The following is a 20,696-nucleotide window of genomic DNA, read 5'->3' as shown; positions in this document are numbered from 1 at the left end:
TTTGCCGTTAACCCTCCATTAAAGACAGTTAAGTGGCTCTGCAACCTCTCTTCCTAGTTACGTTATGATGAAGGAAGGATTTATAAGTAGCTTCGGGGCTTTCTGGGGAGGGCAGGGGATGGAAGCAGAGCCTCAGGGAGGTCGGCACATGCGCTCAGAGGGTCCCCTTACACCTCCTTAATCCACTTCAGGAGTTGGGGGGTGTAATAAGTTATAACGATATCCGCTCCTGCAAGACAAAAATAAGAAGCGTGATATTAGAAGACGCAGGAAGCCTGGGGGGTCTGGTTATACGAGGGTAGCGTGGTAACTCACCTGCTCGCCGAAAGCCCGTCATGGCTTCCAGCACGGCAACCTTGAGGTTAAATGCCCCAGCCTGGGCTCCGTGCCACAGCATGGCGTATTCACCGGAAACGTGGTACACGGCCAGCGGTAAGGCAGGGTGCTGGCAGACGAGAGGAGAGAACAGACTAAATAAACGATGGTACATGGACGGGGGGGAGAGGTCGCTGGAGGCCGTCCTGATAACTCCCAGCACGCTCTCCAGCAAGAACATCCAGGTGTACGGGAACGGCAGAGCAGGAGGAGAGTCTGTGGCACCCCCCTCAGTCATTAGATCAGACTGTAAGCTCTTTGGGCCAGGGACCTGCCAAACGTGTTCATACCTATTGTACCCCATTCATAATGTCTGCAGACCCCTGCACTTATTATTATATATATTATTATATGAATGCAGCTATTGTACCTCCTTCTTTATTATACTGTGAGCTGTAAAGTACCGAGTACATGAAAGTGTACATTCACACATCAGATCAGGACTCTAGAGCGCCCCTTACACACGGCTCAAGAGTGAGTACACTCACCCTCAATGCATTCACTCACCTTGTCCTTGACTTCTCTGACCAGGTCCAAGTACGGCATTCCAGGCTTCACCATAAGCATGTCCGCTCCCTCCCTGACATCCCGATCCTGGAGAGAGACATCATGCGCGGCGTTACTCACACGGGCTGCGGTGACACGCGGGGCTCTAGGGGCAGCGATGGCTACAGAGGTGTTGGGGCAGCGATATCTCAGGCAGGAAAACCAACGGGGGGTCTCCACATGTTGCTGAATACGACCCCAACGGGATTCCCATTAACAAGGCTGACTGGGAGTGATTGCTGAAAGAGCCGGGGGTTCCCCTAATAATATCCAGGGGATATTTGGTCTGCTTACCACCGCCCTGCCGGCCAGTCCTCGTGCTCCTGGGGGTAGCTGGTAACACTTCCGGTCTCCAAAGGCCGGTTTGGACAAAGCTGCGTCCCTTTAATTATAAGAAGAAAAAAACCACAAAGAATTGTATATTGGAGGTATTTAAAGTCTCGCTGAGATGCTACTTTTTAACCCTCGTTCATAACGACGATTCTTCCCGGGATAAACCAGAACCGTAACACCGAGCAGCAGAAGGGGGTCTCAGCCGCCGGCATCAGCTTAGAACACAAACGCGATAACATCCCGATCCAGAGCGACGCCAGCCGGGGGGCTTAAGTCCAGACTCGGTATCAACCTCATCTGCCGGCACAGTCTAAAACCGGCTTATCGTCCTCAATATTAACCCCTCGGCCGATATCTGGTGGTGCAGATAAATCAGCCTGGACCCCTTTAAGGGGCAGGGAAGGGCAAATCAGTGAGCAGACATCACAGATCCCGACAAGCGAGGCAGAATATGAGCAGTTAAAATGGGATTATATATATTTAGTCGTGATACAGTATCCATTAATAAGAGTAAACGGGGGCGTCTCACCTAAACGGTCCGTAGAAGCAGGAGGCAAACTTAGCGCTGTAGCTCATGACCGACACCTGCCGAGACACCGACACGCACACGTTTTATGGGATTATTTAGTCACAGGGGGGATGGGACAGACAGCTCTGGGAGTAAAGGGGTTAATTCTCACCTTATTTCCCAGTCCATTGGAAATCAAAGCCTTCTTTATGGCGCCGATGCGTCCGTCCATCATATCCGACGGGGCCACCACGTGGCATCCTGGAACAGACGGGCTTATTGTGAAAGGCGTGCATCATACATATCCCCCGACACGCTTACACCGGTATCATGCTATACAAAGCCGGTCTGTGTCCCCCAATTTACCTGCACGGGCATAAGCGAGGGCCACCTCTGCTAATCGCTCGCAACTGAGCTCATTCTGAATGGTGCCGTCTTCCCTGAGGATCCCTGGGAAACACATCATTCTTTATTAGAACCGTTACCTGGAATGTTACCCCTGAGGGGCAGTAACTCATCTGGCTTTTACATTCTAAGCAATCACAAGACTAATGATGAGAATCTAATGATTGCCGCTGATTGAGCCACGCTGGACCACGGCGCAGCCACAAAGGCAACCAACGGCAGCCGCCAGAGCCTCACCGCAGTGTCCGTGGGAGGTGTAGGGACAAAGGCAGACATCGCAGGCTATCAGCAGCTCAGGGAAAGCCGCGCGGATCGTCTGGACGGCCTGGATGGCCGGCGTATCTTCTGCATCCGCTGCGGAGCCCCGATCGTCCTGCAGAGGAAGGACAGTGTAACGGGGAGGCTTGGGTCTCGGGGCTCACCTGGATTACCCCCCCCAAGGGCAGATCAGGCTTCCTAGGATGCAGCAAGGGACTTACCTTGGTCGCTTTGCTGGGAACGCCGAAGATCAGGACGCTTTTTAAACCGTCGGCCACCAGAGGGCGCAGCATCTCCTCCAACTTTTTAACCCCGTACCTGCACATAATGAGGAATACACCATTACCCCATCAAAGGGCAACGACGGCACAGAAGACAGGACGCTAAACGTTATTAGTCTGCAAAGAACTAAATTAAAACTAAATGTACAAATATATTCTTATCTAAACACAGAAACCCAGACCTCGCCGGCAGATCGGCCCCCGTCTAGTCGCCCGTTTCTCCTGCTGTAAAGACTCAAACCTTAATCAGTCGTTGGTCTCGTCTTAGATTCAGGAGCCGTATGTCTATCCCATGCATGTTGAATACCCTCACTGTATTACCCTCTACCACTTCTGCTGGGAGGCTGTTCCACTTATCTACAATATGTTTCGTTCCATTAATTGTTACAGTGTGACGGGGTATTTTTCAGGGTTCTGCTGCTGTACATGAGCTGTGGATTGATAACAGGGCAGAACTATTTGCCCCACGCACTGAGGTGTTATCTGGGGCCTGCGGTAGACTGGGAGGGGTACTTAGCGTGTGCTTCGTCAGTAGATAACACGGGAGACCCTCCCAAACTGAAGGGGACACGCAGATGGGGTTTAGAGAAATGTTTCCCCATGATGCATTGCACGGATGCTGGCAAACGAGGACCGAAATTGCAGCCAAATCTTTTCGCGCCAACCCTGACCCCGACGCGGGAGCAAACAAACGAAATGACGACGGCGACCTTTACTGCTTACTTTACAATACAGACAGTATAATTGGGTCTTCTTACCTGGCCTGTCCGGGGAGGCTGGCGATCACTTCCACGGCATCCGGGCTGTCTCTGAAACCCAAAAACAAGGCACTTCGGTGACAGCTTCAAAGAGAACAACCATACCTGGGGTTAGCCCGACTCTCTGGATTTTTGCCCCAGTCTCAGGGTGACGGGGCAGATTCTCGGGGTCACATAGTCTTGCTCCTTAATAATTCTCCCCCCGCTGGGATCATATATAAGACTCCCAGTTGGTGTTTTTGTTCCCAGTATGTTATGGGTGATCTCCCTGCTTGAATGCAGGTGAATCTTTAAATAATGTCAAGGTTTCCATGACGACCAGTATTATAGCCATACGGGTAACATATTTGGTGAGTCGCTACATAGAATCTGCTAGATGGGCTATTAAAGGGTTAATATTTAGAGAGTCTCAGGGGCTGCTCTTCAGACACGGTTACAACGTATCCACGGAATGTATCATTACTTACGTGACGAAAATGGGGTACATGAGATTGGTGGCATCGAGGCTGGTGGCGCATGCCTGCCACGCTCGCAGGACGGGGTGGAAATACCCGCTGTGAAGGATGGAGTCGGCCTGCATGGTCTCTGCTGCCGGAGAGAACGGACGTTAACGAAACCTTCACGCGTTTAGAACCGGTGACCCAGACTGCGCTGTGTAACGAGTCAAACCGGCCCCCAGGGGCCACGAACCATGGGTGCAAAGAAAAGCCAGAAACCCAAAAAGCTGGTTAAAAAACCAGAAGTGTCCCAAATAACAGAAGCCCTCCTGCCCTTTCCAATAAAAACGATGACTCTGCGCTTCCTAGGATGAACCCGTAACGGGAGGCGCAGAAAACTCCCAGTCTGTAAAAAACTGTTTTATTACGTCTTTTAATTATTTAGGATTATACAGAATTTGTTCCGCTCCGGCTATTAATGTTCGGAGCGTGGGCAGCGCATACCGGGGTTAATAACTGCAATGAGGGGTCCTGGGAGGGTCTGCGGGGGTCCCGCCAGAGGCAGCGAGGAGGACAGATAATGGAGATGCTGATCCCGCGCAATGTGTCTGGGGAGAGATATCTGCCAGGACAGGGTGTAAAGCTGATTAGCCAGACCACAAAGATAAAACAAGGGAAAACTGCAGCGTCCGTGGAAACGCCGCCCGTCCCGCAGACTGCGCACCGTGCCCGCGACACGCCGGTCAGAAACCCGCAGAGCTAGCAATTCATTTACTAATCCGCAGAAACGCGTAACGAGCTAATGAGTGGTTTCTGCAGGAAGGGAAACTGTAATTAAAGCTCCACGGAGAGGCGTGGGGGCAGATGGGGCAACATACGAAACACACACCTCATACACGCATAAACCCCGTGCCACTTCCCGCGGGCAGAGCCCGGGATACACCTTACCGCCTAAATATAGGCTCTATAGCCAGCTATTAATAAACCTACGGGCACCACGAGCTGCCCTCTAACTACACCCCACATCCCGGGGAGGGGGCAAATTGTGCATCTATCGCAAAACAACACAGCAAGAAGACCAACATTGCACAGAAATACCCCAGTCAGGGGGTAACTGCCAGCGGTAATACCCCAGTGTCAGGGTATAAATAACAGTGGTAATACCCCAGTACTGCCCCAGTGAAACTAATGCCCCAATGTGAGGGTTTAAATGCCAACAGTAATACCTCTGTGTGAGGGGGGTAAATGCCAGCAGTAATACCCCTGTGAGAGGGGGGTAAATGCCAGCAGTAATACCCCTGTGTGAGGGGGGTAAATGCCAGCAGTAATACCCCTGTGTGAGGGGGGTAAATGCCAGCAGTAATACCCCTGTGTGAGGAGGGTAAATGCCAGCAGTAATACCCCTGTGAGAGGGGGGTAAATGCCAGCAGTAATACCCCTGTGAGAGGGGGGTAAATGCCAGCAGTAATACCCCTGTGAGAGGGGGGTAAATGCCAGCAGTAATACCCCTGTGAGAGGGGGGTAAATGCCAGCAGTAATACCCCTGTGAGAGGGGGGTAAATGCCAGCAGTAATACCCCTGTGTGAGGGGGGGTAAATGCCCAGCGCAGCTGCCACTCACCTGATCGGTTCTGTTCCCTCTGAGCTCACTCTCTGCCCTCTGGAGTAACCCACATGGATCTGCCTCCCACGTGACCCGGAAACAGCTGCCAGGGCACGCCCACCACCATGAAAGTAGCGGCTGCTGCCACCTAGTGACAGGAAAAGGGCAGCGCAACCGCCGAGCGCTAGTAAAGCTGCTGTCCCCAGTGTGACAGCTAAGCGCCAAAGGAACAGCAATCACCATGGCAACCAATGGACTGTCCTGGCTGATTGCATTACTTTGGATCTGTATAAATATGGCCCAAAGTTTCCCAACCTTTCCCCAAACACTCCTACCTGCCTGGACTACTGCTATCATTAAATGGTTTCCTTTTATAACTAATGAGAACTTATCAAACTGCGATACAACTTTGCATTTACTGGACCTGAAACAGCAGAACAATTACCAGGAACTGCGCGATTTGATAATATTCACGCAGCGCTGAATACATCAGTGAAAATACTGAATTATCAGACGGTTAAAGAGTCGTCCGCAGTCTGGATTTTTTTGGCCACGGCCCAGAACCAGGCGGTGGAGGCTAATCGTAGGCTTTAGGATAGCGACTGTCATCACGTACAGTAAGAAGGGGACAATGAGATCATCTGCACAGAATTTGTTTCAAGGCTCTCTTTATACGAGGACCAGCGGAGCGTCCAGGCAGACTGAGCCGCACTCTCAGGGACCCTGAAATTCTGTCCTTTTGTGCAGGGAGAGAATCAGGGACAGCCAAAGAGTCCGGAAAAAGCTTTGTGAAGGTCCATAGAACGTCATTAAAACGGCCACCATGAGCAATGTTGGAGCATTTCCCGGGGAGAGCATACAGCAAAAACAACCAGGCGAGAAGCTCCGCGGAATTTGCTGACATGAACTGGAACTGTGAACACGTCACATCGCATAGTGTCTGCTCGGATAACTCTCAATAGCCACGTTATGGGTGCGGATCCCAAAACATAACACGCCTCGGCCGTGCCGATACCCGGGGAGAGCGCCCAATCAGAGTCTGGGTTTCAGACATAATTATTGGTTAGGAGATACTTTACAGCGATTGGAATAACAGGTGATTTCACACCGACATGTAACATGAAGTTTGGGAAATTAGGAAAAAAAGTTAATGGAAATTTTTGTATAATTTATTTACAAACACAAAACAGTGTGAATCCTGTGTTCAGCATAAAATTCATCCGGTTCCCAGTTTACTCACAAATAACTTGCAATAAACAAAGTTACCATCAGGTAGAACGCGCCACGTTGGCAGGACAGGTCTCTCGCACCTTTTGGGCACTAGCCTCGGGGTGAAATGCCCCTCGCAGGCACCATGACACGCGGCCGTCTCGGTATTCCAGAGATCCAAGCGTCGCCCGACTCCCGGGAGAGCGAGCCGGACGCCTCGTGTTATACGTAGTATTTACATGGGAGAATACTTGGACTCAGTTCTCCACCTCCTCTTCCTCTACAATGTCCTCTTCCTCCATCTTGTCCTCCTCCTCTTCGTTCTCCTCCTCGCGGCTTTTGTCCTGGTCCTCGGAATCGCCTTTTTTATCCTTGTCTTTCTTCTTCTGCTCTGTGGCCTCTTTCTTGCCTTTCTGATCCCGTCTGTAAGCTGCAAAAATATATAAAATAAAACATGCAACAAAGTAACGGTCTGAAACGGCGAGAACGAGGATTCCCGATTGGCTGAGGTCTGGAGTGGGGTTCGTCGGCTCGATAATGCAGGATGGTCAGGTCAAGGACCGCCAACAAACGTTCCTTACCTTCTAAGGACTCCTTCAAAGGATCCACAAAACGATTGAACTCCATTTCCTCCATGGCAGCCAATACGTCGCTTGCGTTCAGCGTCTTCCTCTTCCCCTTCATCGCAAAGTTGTTGGCACTAAAAGAAAAAAAAGAAATCAGTCTGTTCATCCTGCGCGATAATCTCTCTGAATCAGCCTCATAATATGCAAGCTTTTTAACATTATAACTGAGAATGAGACAAACGACAATATCCACGACAACGTGCAGATTTATAGATTGCTGTTACATTAAAGCCCCGGAGCTCCTTTAAAGAACCTGGGGTCTTATCTGTACGCGTGTGTGGGGGGTTATTCTCTCTCATAGTAGCCATGGTTGTTTGGGGGGATTCTCACCAGGATGTGGCGTAAAGCACGAACACACTAGCGGCCCGTGAAATCGCGCTGCGAGCCTCCTTGGAGATATTAACACCGTCGGGGAGCTGAAAGGAAACCAACAGGGATTAGCAAAAAGTCACTGTTTTCTTCTAAAAGCTGATGGAGTCGGATCACGATTTAACCCAGATATAAACATTTATAGAATTTAAAGAAAAATACTTTTTTTTTTTTCTTTAAAGTACAACTTCGGTCCTTCTAATGACACGACTTCCGACGCAGCCCAGCCTTGCACTAGCAGACACGCTGCCGCTCCTTCCAGCGGCCACTAAGTTCACCTTCCGGGCCAGAAGCCGAGCAAGACACGGGGACCATGAAGTTTAATTGTGACATCCATGACTGTGGCCACTGGGTACAAAAACCTAGAATTTCCTGGTGTAACCGTGCCTGCTCCTGATGCAACCGTGCCTGCTCCTGACGCATGCTTTGATTAAGGTGACCACATGGCCCCTTTAACTGGGGACGCTAATAAGAAAATGCAAACTATTTTCTGGACATATCTGTTTAATACAGCATCACACAGCCCTCTATACAAGGAAAGTTGATGCGTTTTACACAACTGGTCGTCACGGCAATGATCACAGCATCCTTACAGCTTCCTTAATGATCCTGGTGATGACGGCATTGGGCAAATTGAGATCTTCTGGTCTTTCTGCCATATTCTGATCGTCTGCAGCTGAAATTAAAATAAAAGACTTTATCATTAGAATATTCTAATGAAATATTCACACCCGTTAAGGAGACGCATCCCACCGTCTCAGGCCGGGACCCCAAAAAGATGCCGGTAACTCACAGCGAAGGGACAAAAACACAAAGGACATTAACGTGATTTACTAGTCACCCGGAAGCCGCCTCACCCCAGGGCTTATACGCGATTTACCGGAGCTGAAGCACCCGCCTGTCAGGAAGCAGCCCTGCAGGACCCCAGAGACAGTCAGCGACAGCCAAACAGTAATGTGACAGTAAACAATAATCTACAACAACCCAGGGGCCCCCAGTGCCAGAGAGGGTGATGCCGCCGCCCAAGGAGGTAACAGACAGGGCTCTTAGGGCCACACACCGAACCCGGAGGATGATGGGACACACTCTCTGCTCCAGGTTCACTCCGGTTCCCGCCTGCAAATCAAGCCCCACCCACAGCACGTGCGCACCTTCCCCGCGACACCGTGCGTTCCACCGGGGAACCTCACCTTCCTGACGTTTCTCGTCCGGAACTTGCGGACACCGCCGGCCTGACACCGGGGTAATGTGACAGACGATCAGCCGGGACCCGCTGCAGGGACCTGGGACTGACACGCACAATCGGCAACCCTGTGCGTTCCACGACTCGCTGTGCAGGAAGACCGTCACGTGCGCTGAGAACCAGCCAATGAACGTAAGCCGCAGTCTGATAGCGATGCTTGGAACACAGGGCAGCCATAATGGGTGGGAGGGGCGCGAGGAGCGTCCTATGTTGCCATGGTATCAAGGGACAGGTAAGTAGTTAATGATTAGACTGTAGGTATTGCTCTATCTACCCCAAGTCTATGGGGTTTCAGCAGGGGGTACTCCATGCAATAGCCCCAAACTGATTAACCCCCTCGGTACCAGTGGGGTGACTGTGTATGGGGAGGAGGGTAATAATTGGGGTGTCAGACCCCTGCAGTGGTGACAGGCTATAGTGTCCCCCATTTCTGATAATATAGAAGTGATTGCATTAAAGTGCCGACACCTCAGCTACTCGTTCCCTTTAAATCCTTATTTCTCTGTGATAATAAATTGCATTAAAATATGAAATGAATGAAATCGCTGTCTTTGTTCCGTAAAGCGGTTTCACAGGGTGCCGGCGAACGGGCCGATTCCTCCTTAATTAACGCGTCAGGATGGCAGAGGCCAAACGTTTGGATGAGACCTTGTGCCCCGAGCCGGTGTGTCAGCACCCCCAGTGCTGGGTGACCGTCAGGAGGTTAGAACAAGGATGCCCCCGCTATCGGCCCTCGGGGGCAGCCGCCAGATCGCTGTCAGCAGAAGGTACCGTGTTTAGAGTGAGCGAGTATTGGGGTCATAAGAAGCATTAATACTTTGGTTACTTTATTCACCAAGGAAGACAGGAATACCCCGAGGGGGAGGCAGGAATACCCCTGGGGTGCTGAGGAAGACAGGAATACCCAGAGGGGGAGACAGGAATACCCCTGGGGTGCTGAGGAAGACAGGAATACCCAGAGGGGGAGACAGGAATACCCCTGGGGTGCTGAGGAAGACAGGAATACCCCCAGGGAGTTCCCAAGCTGAGACCCCTACCCCAGATGGCAATTACTTCCAGAAATATTCCCCAATCACCCCATGGTGCTTCATGAAAAAACATGTTACGGATTACAGAGGGTTTGTAACGTTGAGCGAAATCCATTCTCTGACATATTATTATCTGCTTGGTTTTCCAGCCAAAGGCCTCCCGGTTCTGACGGTGACCACCCTACCTGAGCCCATTGCCCCGGGGACCGGACAGGATAGCCCCACATCCTTATCAGGGCACAGATTATTGTCTTCTGCATATTCCCTCCATAACAGTTTGGCTGACAGCAGGTATAGTAATAATGTGTATCTCGCGTCTCCATCACTCTATACTCCCGTACTTTATATATCCCATTGTACAACGCTGCAGAATATGGTGGCGCTATATCATAAACACTTGAGTTGGATTATAGGGAAGTCACGGGGCAGTAATGTCACAAACAGAGAGAAGAACAATATGAAATTGTGTTTTTTAGCTCAGTCAAGACGCCGATCTCAGCGGTGAACCTGCACAAAGAATTAATGACTTCATTCCCAAGATACAGCTTACCCGGCAGGAAGACCCCCAAAGTGAGCGAATCTCCATGCGGAGGGACCCCCAACAGCACCCGCACCCCTGGAATTAGGGACAGAGGTTTTATTAATAAACAAATCAACACAATATAAAGAGCTGGATGCAAGAAATTAATGCACGGCTTTAATGAAATCTAACTTAGCGCTGTCCAGGAGTTTATTCCAGCAATGTGTGTTTAGAGCCCGTCTCCTGCACCCTGAGCCGTTTGCTGCTCTTCTGTTTCAGGTCGGGGTGGTGAGTGTAGGTGCCACATTACCCCCGGAGGGCAAAAAGGCATCGCTAATCTGGGTCCCGAACTCCAAGCATAAGCAGCACAAAGCTGAGCCGAAGAAAAGTCACGCACGGTGAGTGGAGGGTCCCGGGCCCCCAGACACAGAGGTCAGTGACAGGCGGCGTGGCTTACGTGGCGGCTGTCCCTGACTGTCAGCGCCATGGAATATGTCGGTGTTATAAGAGACCTCACTCGTATTAATGCCTTTCTTTTAGAGAGCAGGCTTTGCAAACTGGGATTAAAGAGATCACTCTTGAGATGTTCGCATCGGGAGGCGCAAAGAGCGGAGTCTTACGTGACGGAGAAGTGAGTGCCGGGAAGGTACTGTTTAGACCGTGTTAACCCTTTATGTCGAGGTACAGGGAGATCACTCAGGAAGAACTCATCTGTGGGTTAGCGGAACCTGAAGGGGGGTCTTTTTTTATTTTGTGTTTAGACAAGAAGCAAGAAAGATAAGAAGCTCCCAACCAGCGGACCCCCATTAAAGCCAACGCTTTGTGGCACCCGGATATTATTCAGAGGGCATACTAAGGAAGGTCTCTCAGCGAGGTAGGTCATCAATATGTTCCTCGCCGTGAAAGATAAATAGTATTCGATTAACAAACACCCAAATCACAGTGATGTTGTATCTGCTTGAGGAACTGGCGCAGGACTCTGTCCTTTGGTGATCTAAGGGCAGATTATTGTGTACACAGCTCCACGAAGGAGAATGCCGAAGGACCAGCCAGGAAAACCAGAGAGGTTTGTGGCCGAAGCCCACGCACGGAGCGTCTCCAGCCGTCCCACCCCGGTTTCCCGCTGCTGGAGAACAGACGTGTGATTTTACACGACATCAAAGAGAGGCGTCAGCCCTGTGTGAGCTCATCAAGCGCAGCCCCGGTGTACAAGCTGGACACGGTGAGAGTCGTGTCTTTATCCGGTTGCTTAACATGGCGCTGTTTCCGTGGGCTCTTACATGTTCGGCCGGGTCATCGCAGCCCGACGATTGCTGGTATGGGGGTAAGTTCGAGCACTTAGTGACTATGAACGCCGGAGGAAACATTGCATTACTGGTTCCATGCTCTCTTTCAGCGTCTGGGATCTCTAGATGACCTGGAACTGGAAAGTATAAGGAATCAGTTTTACTTGTGGAAGAAGTATGTCTACCTGGCCAGCCCTGGAGGCAGATTTAAGATCTCAGGTAATCCCATAAAACGTGTAACGTGATTGGAAGCCGAGAAACGTGATGTTCTAAGCACCAGGCCGGTACTGTTAGCGGTTATTCAAGTAGTTGGGGTCAGCGAGCCGGATCACCCCACGAGTATAAATAGTGATTTTTGTGATTAATACTCCCTGGGCTGTGTGCTGATTCCACGCTCATTTAGATTCACAGCCCAAAAGAGAACCGAAGGCCAAGCCGAGGACCCTGACACTTTTCGGGGATATAGGTCTGTTCCCGTGTGATCGGGATTCTGCACTCGGGGGCCGTCGTGGACCGGGAGGTAATTCTGGCATTAACCTCTGAGTACCTGGGAGGGAGGAAAGCTCAGTTCATTCCCGGTTCTTTTCCTGTATCTGCCCCGTAGGCTCTGGGAGCTGGGATTCAGAACAGTCCGATGATACCGATAACAGAGACTCCGCGTCGCTGGCCAGCTTCTCCCCGTCCTCTTTGGCTTACCCAGAATCCCAAGCGGAAAGCCAGGCTGAGCAGAGAGACTCCCCAAACCCCACCACTGATGGAGAGACCGCGGAGGCGCCACAAGGTCAGCACCGACGTCCGAGAGAAAATGGTAATATGTACTTATTTGCTCAGTTCATTTAAGCAGCCATTTCTGGGGTCAGTGATCTGTTTGTAGCCCCCTTAGTATTAAATGCCACCGCGAGACCCCCTCACATAACTGGAAACATTACAGCGGTTTCTCGATACCCGACGCGTTTTAGAGAAACACATAACTGACCAAAAAACAAGCAGAGGAATATCAGCTAAGGGCACCCCCTGTCTATGCAGACATTTAACTGCCTACCTCCATAACAATGAACTGATATTTTAGGATCACTGCTCCTTTAGCACAGGTGTTCCTATTGGTTCCATGTAACTGCTTTGTCAGGTACGTGACCTTCGGCTGATCCCTGTTCGGTCGGACTCTCCCTGACTCTTTATGATTCTGATCCACAGAACTAGAAAAGGATCCACTTCCCACAGAAGAGCTTCAGCCGAAGGATCCACCGGAATCCACAGGATTCGCGAGCCGGGATCCCGATTGGACATCTCCTGGAGGGCAGCCCACCGCGCCACCTCCCTCCCCGACTCACGCAGCCGGTGACAACCGCAGCTAACGGCTTCCCCCACCAACGGAAACTCGAATCCTATTTCACTTTCTCGTGTTCCTGACCGGCTCGTGCCGGTGCTGCTCAGAGCGCCGGCCAGGAGATGCACCTAGCGGCCCCTGCAACCTGTATAATGCAGTGAAACTTCTGTACACGGGTATATAAACGGCGCTGAATGGGCCGCGCTACGTAATATTAACGAATTCGTGTCTTTTTCAAGCAAATTGGCTCCATGCAAATAGCTTGTCATGCAAATTTCATGCAAAGATGCAGACAAAGGCATATTCTTTCCTAATCATTTTCTAACAGAAATACTGTATTTGGCGTGCATTTTATTCCAGGATCAATATTATGACGTCATACAAACAGAATGTACACTGTATATCCTGACAATGAAGTTTAGTTTGCACTGGGGTGTAAACCGGGGGGGGGGGGTTGGGCGTCATACATTTATACCACCAGAGAGATGCTGTAGTACCTAAAGTGTACACTTGGTGGCAGCAGAGCACTCATTCACAGGAGAGAGGAGGGAGAGAGACCCCCAAATATATTAAAGGGTTAAAGACGTAAAAGGGGTGCTAGACCCAGTCACCCCAAGGCTGGGGCATTTATGTCTCCCTGAAATCAGTTATTTCAATTGTACAGCGCTGTGGAATTTGTTGGTGTTTAATAAAGAAAAATAATAAAAGTGATCTTCATTACGCTCTCCCTGGTGGTAGTGGAGAAGTGTTCCGCCAGCGAGCGCAGGTATGTGTTATCCCAGAGGGGTCTCCGTTGCAGGAAGGAGGAAGCTTTTAATGACAAGGGTTTTACGTCGTGTTGTTAATCGATAAACTGATCCGTGGATCGGCCTCCTAGAAGAGAATATCTGTAATGAGGTAACCGGAGGATGCGCATGTAACGGGAGACGGATGCTTCAGTGATACAATAGATATTTAATAACGCGAGCGGCAGGACCCCAGCTGCTGGTGATTAATATTACAGCACCGTGGGGCGAGGTGGGGGGCAATACTTACTCTTTACTGGAGTAACCCGGGGTCTTTCCTGCGTGGAAAGCTTCAGATATCTGTAACCAAGGCACCTGAATTCAAGCAAGGACTTCAACAATAACATCCTGAGAATCTGCAGTAATTCTACCCCTTCATCCAAAGGATCTGCATCTTCACTCCAGGAATCTACCCCTTTATCTGAGGAATCTACCCCTTTATCCGAGGAATCTACCCCTTTATCTGAGGAATCTACCCCTTTATCCGAGGAATCTACCCCTTTATCCGAGGAATCTACCCCTTTATCCGAGGAATCTACCCCTTTATCCGAGGAATCTACCCCTTTATCTGAGGAATCTACCCCTTCAACCCGAGGCTCGGTTTTTCCTCCCTGACACCCCCAAGAAAACAATACACTGTGCACCATAATGAGGGCCTCATTTATTGGGGGATGAGGGTATATTTCCCTTTTAACCCTTTGATGACCTGGTTCCACTGAACCGACCAGTGGAGTGGGCCTGTTATTTGCCCTGCTGGTGAATATACCCCCAGCCTCTTCTCGTGTGGATACGGTGTCACGGCATGCGGGAAGACGCTATAATTATACGCCGTATACGAGGCTGTAATGTACCCGGCAAGCTCACGTTCCCAGCTCCCTGACGCACGCCATGCAGGCTGGGGCAACAACGCACTCAGGGGGTACTTACAGACTGCCCCGACGCCCTGCACGGGAGGATTTCATTCCTTGTAGTTGGGGAACAGGATAAAATGGTCTCTGGGTTGTGCTAATGCCCCTTACCCACCACTGTGGCCCCCAAAAGGTGTCTCTGAAGCCTAATGCCCGTTTAGTTCATTGGATACTAGCAGATATAACCAAGGGCTAGCAACAACAGGGCCCTGCTGTGAAAATTGCCCCGGGGCAACCAACTTCACCAAGCAACGTGTCACGCAGTACCACCTTTGCCCCAAGCCATCCTAACCCCCAAACAGCCTGTCTGTGCCATCTTTGCTCCCAGCTTGCCAGTGCCCCAACAGCTTATCTGTGCCATCTTTGCGCCAAACAGCTGGTCTGAGGCATCATTGCCCCCAAACAACTTGTCTGTGCCTTCTTCCCTCCCCTCCAACATACACAAATCACACACACTCATACTCACTAACACACATATTCCCTCTCACATCACTCATGCTAACACTCCAACTCACATCATTTCCACATACATGCTCACACGCAAACACCGTCCGGTCCTGGTCGGAAGGGCTCTTTTTTTTACACGGGTACGAGGAGACAGGTAGAAGAGGTTGCCCTGTAGTTACGCCACTGGATATAACCCGGCTGAGAGTGATGGGTGTAGCCAGAATCACATCTCACTGTATTGGACTTGGCTGCGTCTTGGCACCTTTGCCGGGAGGCGGTTCCCAGAACTACATCAACCTTTAGCTGAATCATCTATGGCATATTGAAACGTTCTTCGGAGCCCAAACCGCCCGTTCTCCGTGCACACGCGGGATCCGACCCGGGGCCCCCAGGAACCGGTATCCACGTATTTCTAAATGCAGAATGAATTCCTGGCATCGTAGGTATGAAAGGGTGGCGATGGCTTCCAGCCAAGGTGATGTCACTCCCAGCCAATAGCACGCGGCTCCTTAGACACATGACTCCAGGCATTTAAAAGTAAAGTAATAGGGTGACCCGCATTAAATGGTTCTTTGCCCCCATTGCGCTGTGACTAGTGCTGCTACGTCTGTACATCACATTCTATATATTGGGGTCTTGCTGGGCGCCCCTGACGCTGTACCGTGATAGGATTCGTGCTGTACTTCTCCATGGCCTAGGTTGGCAGCATACTGGATAAAACGTCGCTCGGTGCAGGTTGTCTGCAGCTCTGTTTTTAGGATCCTGGGACACCGGCCAGGACACGACGTCACGTGAGCAGAACTGGCAAGGGCCGCAGGGCGTGGGCCACTGCAGCACGGCGGCAGATCCGACTGCACGGAGCTTGCAGAGCAGAGCCGCTCCCGGTCCCTGACAGCAGCTCGTCAGTGGGCACAGGAGCTGACACTCAAAAGTGTAACTACCATAAGGCCACTGCTGCCTGGATGCCCATTTGTGATATGCCCCTGTATGAACCCCCGTACCCCGCTTCATGCTGGGGGTCACAGCGGGGGAGAACAGGCACGAATCAGCTCCGGGCTGTGTGACCCCGAGATGGGGCAAAGCCTGAGAGTTCCCAGTTATGGTCACGGGCAGACGGTTGTGAGACGTAGAACCCCATAGCACTAAAATCCACCCAATTCACTAAACTTTAGGGCCACGAGGGCCGGATTCAGGGGTACCGTCCGACATCAGAGAGCCTCGCAGCCCCCTGTGATTTTTTTTATATATATTGTTTTCTATATCGCCACCGTACTCCGCAGCGCTGTACACGCCGGTGAAGGAGTCGCGTTGTTTTTAGAACCGGCGCGTTTCGCGTTACCAGGCGCCGGGGATTTGGTTTGCAAAGTAAGAGAAGTGGATGTTAGGAAACGATGTTTGAGAGGCTGGTGCGCTGATTAACCCCGACCTCCCTGTTACTCTATTCGCTGAAATCTCCGTGTTATTGGATACTATTAGTAAAGAGACGGTCATTTAACTCTTTGTGACCTGGCTACGTTGGTGCGTTTCTCCGGCGAGACGGTATAGGGATGTCGCTGTGCCGCGTACCTGCGCATGATCCGGCTGTTCTCCGATGAAATATTCATGCAGCGGATAAAGCCCCTCTGTCTATCCCGCTCCTCCTCTGCCGGCTCAGCTAACGGTCGCAGCTCGCCGCCGGCACATTATCCCGCCGACAGCTGTCCCCCGAGGAGGAAGCGCGCATTCTGTGAAAGGGAGAGCGCTGCGGTATTGTCCCCCACAATAGGATGGCAGATTGTGGCACCCATCTGGATTAGGGTCAGGTTTTTGGGGAGGAATAAGACCAGACGGTCGCTGACAGTGATCCGGAATAGACCGGGAATGGTTGATGTTGGGCTGCGATGTAAAAGATGCATGCGCCGAGTGCCATCCTGGCGTTTGCTAGGTATACATCGCAAAAATAATATGTTTTAAATACCCCGTTAGCTTAACCCACCGGCTTACCTATTCCCTCCCTCTCCTCCTCCCCAACTAATACATCAAGTCAACAAATGTTTCTCCAAAAAAGGGTTAAAGTATGTTTGGGGGGCCGGTAGAGAGTAATAGTAACCCCAGCCCCGGCAGGCATGATTTCTCGCTGGCCACGAGGACGTGCGCAGCTATGAACATAATACATAATATGCGTTTGTACGGCCGAAACCTCCCACTCCCTGCGACCGGTGAGGCTGCATTCCTCCTATCAAAGGCTCCATTCACAGCGCATGCCGGTCCGGCAGCTAAAGGGTTACGAAGGGTGTTTGCTGGAGAGAAGAAAACAATCTGCCCCCACTAACCGCCCCGGTACTCTCCGCGGCACAACGGGGTAATGTACAGGGAAGTGCTAAAAGAGAGGCAATCGGCGGGGACTTTTCACTGGTTGCCATGGAGACTGCACCACTTGCCCCTTTATACAAACGGTGTACCCGGCGACACGTGCCAGCGCTGCACCCGTCCGGCAAAGGGGTTTCCTGGGACAACATGCGCGGCTCACAATACCAATCGGTACAAAAGGCAGATTATTGGGAAAATATTTTTTTTTTATTTCTCTGTTTTTTTAAAAATGATGTAAAAACGTGAATTCTGTTAGGATTGGTCGACTTTTTGCGGATCCCGTCCGAGCTGGAGTTTAATCCCTAAATAAAAGCTGAATGACTTCGCTCAGCCCCCCGTATCAGCCCCGCCGGGGGAAGATCAACTAAACAGGGCTGGTTTCTGGCCATGTTAATACCGAGCAGCCTGTAGGTGGGAGTGGGGGGGGCGAGGTCCGGTTGCCGTTCGGCAGCTCGCCCGCGGGGGGGGACGTGGCGGCTCCTCTCGCTGCTGAGGGACGGCGATTGTTTGGAAACCCCGTATCTCCCCAACGGTATCCAAAAACCTTGTGATACCACCCCTCCCCGCGCTCCCTGTAACTGTATCTACTGAAATCCACTCCGGCGCGATACATCTCACTGGGCAGCTTTATTAACAGAACTGCACAGGGCTCTGGGGAGGAAAAAATATTCACTAAGTGCAAAACAGGGGCAAACGGTGCAACCTCCCCCCCCAAAACACCAAACAGTACCCCGTTTACCAAATACCTCCTATATGAACCCAAAATGATCCGGAACCCAGACGGCCGCATCCAACAAACGTCTTTAAAACAAATGTTTAGAAAATCAGCTTTTAGAACAAAACTTGAAAAATCGCAGACGGAATAAATCAGCGGCAGAAGCGTCCGTTCCACGCGGCTTTCCACGGCTTTTCCACGCCGTTCTGTTTTGGGGGCAATAACTGAAATTGTTTAACAGACCAGAAGCCCCTGAGATTTGTGAGATAATCTCGTGCGGAGGAGCTAACAATCCACGTTACAGAGCGACTCCGGGGGCTGAGAGAATGTTACTGAGAGCGGGGGCTCGAAACCGGCCTGCCGGTGCCGGACCCCCACAGTACCGGGGCAGCTGGGGGTCCCTTTACGTCCCGCGCCAGCCTCGGTCATCAGAAATCCCCTTTAATGTCCCTTTAATTCCATAATATTTGATGTATAGTAAAAAAAAAATGGACTTTTTCTGCTGTGGAAGCAGCGAGGATTTGTCTCCACGAAGCTGTCCGTCTCGGCCCCCGGGTGTTTTAATAAATGATTGTCGGAGCGAGGGCCTGTGGTCCTGTGGCTATGGAGCTGTTGTGTGTTTGTGTTTGTAGACAGCGGCCCCGGTCACTGGTTTGTAGGTGTGATGGTAAAGCATCGCCTGGCAACGTGCATCGCACTCAGGTGACTCTGCGGCCCGGGCACACGGCGAACGAGGAAAAAATGAGATTTACGGGGTTCAAAAAATGGCTTTTCCATAGATAGAAACCCAGAACCCGCCGGCAGATCGGCCCCCGACAGCCCCCGTCTAGTCGCCCGTTTCTCGTGCTGTAACGACTCAAACCTTAATCAGTCGTTGGTCTCCCCTTACGAAAAATTACTGCAGTTTTTTCTGAAGTAATACTGCAGTTTTTTGGACATGAAAAAACTGCAATACTGCAGTATTACTGCACATTTACTGCACTTTTACTGCAATATTACTGCACATTTACTGCACTTTTTTTTTATATTGCAAACCTACAGTTTTACTTCAATGTGCTGTAGCTTTATTGCATTTGTTCTTCCGTACAAAAATAACTGCAGTACAACTGCAGTACAGTGAAGTAAATGTGCAGTAATATTGCAGTAAAAGTGCAGTATTGCAGTTTTTTCATGTCCAAAAAACTGCAGTATTACTTCAGAAAAACTGCAGTATTTTTTTGTAAGGGTCGTCTTAGATTCAGGAGCCGTATGTCTATCCCATGCATGTTTAATCCCCTCACTGTATTAGCCTCTACCACCTCTGCTGGGAGGCTGTTCCACTTTGTTTTTCTGCCTGTATTTGACAATTCTTACCGATAAAGGGCAATCATTTGTGTAATAATAACAATGACATCATTTACTGGCTAATACAGCCATATTTTATTATTGATCACACCCTCAGATCAGTTCTCTATTTCTCATCCGCCAGAACTCTCCTGTTATTATACTGTTAAGTGTAAAGCGCTGAGTACATCTGTTAGCACTCAATAAATATACATGGAAACAGCTTGATGTGGTTTGGGGGAATAAAAGCGTCTTTTTTCACTCAATACATTTAGCTTATGATGTTTAGATTGTAAGCTCTGGTGAACAGGGTTGTCCATGTGATCGTGCGTGAAGTCAGGACATGTAGATGATGAGGAGACGCAGGCAGGATCCCCCCAGAGCCAAATATATTAAAATAAAGTGTGAAACCTCAGCAGTATTCCTTACAGGTTAAAGCATGTATTCCACGGCGTGCATTCCTCCGGGAACCTGTATACCCAATAACAAGGCATCGCATAAATACCCCGCATTATATCGCATTATATCGCTTTATATCACATTATATGGCTTTATATCACATTATATCACTTTATATTGCATTGCATTATATCGCATTATATCACAGTATATCGCATCGCATTACATTGCTTTACATCACATTATAGCATTGGTTTATATCGCATTATATCGCATTGCTTTATATCACATTACATCCCTTTATTTCACATGATGTCTCATTATATCTAAATATATCACATGGAATCACATTGCTTTATATTGCATTATATCACATCACTTTATATCCCATTATATTGCATTATTTTGCATGATATCTCATTATATCGCTTAACATCACATGATATCGCAATATATCACATGATATTGCATCGCTTTATATTGCATTATATCGCACTATATAGCATTATATCACTTTATATCGCATGATATCTCATTATATCACATTATAGCGCATTAATTCGCTTTACATCGCATATTGCATCACTTTATATCACATGATATCGCATTATATCACGTTATATTGCTTTATATAGCATTATATCCCATTATATCACATA

General features: G+C 49.9%; 2 protein-coding genes across 2 annotated transcripts; both read right to left on the bottom strand.

Moving 5' to 3' along the window:
* Positions 1-167: 167 nt before the first annotated feature.
* Positions 168-4,044, bottom strand: ALAD (aminolevulinate dehydratase). The gene is made up of 11 exons (XM_089506431.1): positions 3,932-4,044; positions 3,465-3,515; positions 2,647-2,743; positions 2,405-2,540; positions 2,129-2,212; positions 1,935-2,023; positions 1,784-1,839; positions 1,216-1,303; positions 883-969; positions 316-445; positions 168-229 (listed from the first exon to the last, which is right to left on the bottom strand). The coding sequence occupies exons 1-11, from the start codon at positions 4,042-4,044 to the stop codon at positions 168-170; spliced, it is 993 nt and encodes a 330-aa protein (XP_089362557.1).
* Positions 4,045-6,969: 2,925 nt separating this feature from the next.
* POLE3 (DNA polymerase epsilon 3, accessory subunit) lies at positions 6,970-8,366 on the bottom strand. The gene is made up of 4 exons (XM_089506422.1): positions 8,301-8,366; positions 7,669-7,754; positions 7,294-7,412; positions 6,970-7,142 (listed from the first exon to the last, which is right to left on the bottom strand). Exons 1-4 carry the CDS (start codon positions 8,364-8,366, stop codon positions 6,970-6,972), a joined length of 444 nt encoding a protein of 147 aa, XP_089362548.1.
* Between the last annotated feature and the right edge of the window lie 12,330 nt (positions 8,367-20,696).

This window comes from Sceloporus occidentalis, unplaced genomic scaffold (genome assembly GCF_023333645.1).
Source record: "Sceloporus occidentalis isolate IW3139 unplaced genomic scaffold, rSceOcc1.0.p SCAF_384, whole genome shotgun sequence".
NCBI lineage: Eukaryota > Metazoa > Chordata > Lepidosauria > Squamata > Phrynosomatidae > Sceloporus > Sceloporus occidentalis.
Note: the sequence above shows the minus strand (reverse complement) of the source record. Positions and strands in the feature narration are given on the sequence as shown.

Excerpts from the sequence above, each read along its gene's own strand:
- ALAD (XM_089506431.1), bottom strand. The coding sequence starts at position 4,044 with ATGCAGGCCGACTCCATCCTTCACAGCGGGTATTTCCACCCCGTCCTG. Across the intron at positions 970-1,215 it reads GACTGGCCGGCAGGGCGGTG|GATCGGGATGTCAGGGAGGG; the intron begins GTAAGCAGACCA and ends GTCTCTCTCCAG. Across the intron at positions 230-315 it reads GACGGGCTTTCGGCGAGCAG|GAGCGGATATCGTTATAACT; the intron begins GTGAGTTACCAC and ends TTTGTCTTGCAG.
- POLE3 (XM_089506422.1), bottom strand. The coding sequence starts at position 8,366 with ATGGCAGAAAGACCAGAAGATCTCAATTTGCCCAATGCCGTCATCACC. Across the intron at positions 7,413-7,668 it reads GTGCTTTACGCCACATCCTG|TGCCAACAACTTTGCGATGA; the intron begins GTGAGAATCCCC and ends TTTTTCTTTTAG. Across the intron at positions 7,143-7,293 it reads TTTGAAGGAGTCCTTAGAAG|CTTACAGACGGGATCAGAAA; the intron begins GTAAGGAACGTT and ends ATATTTTTGCAG.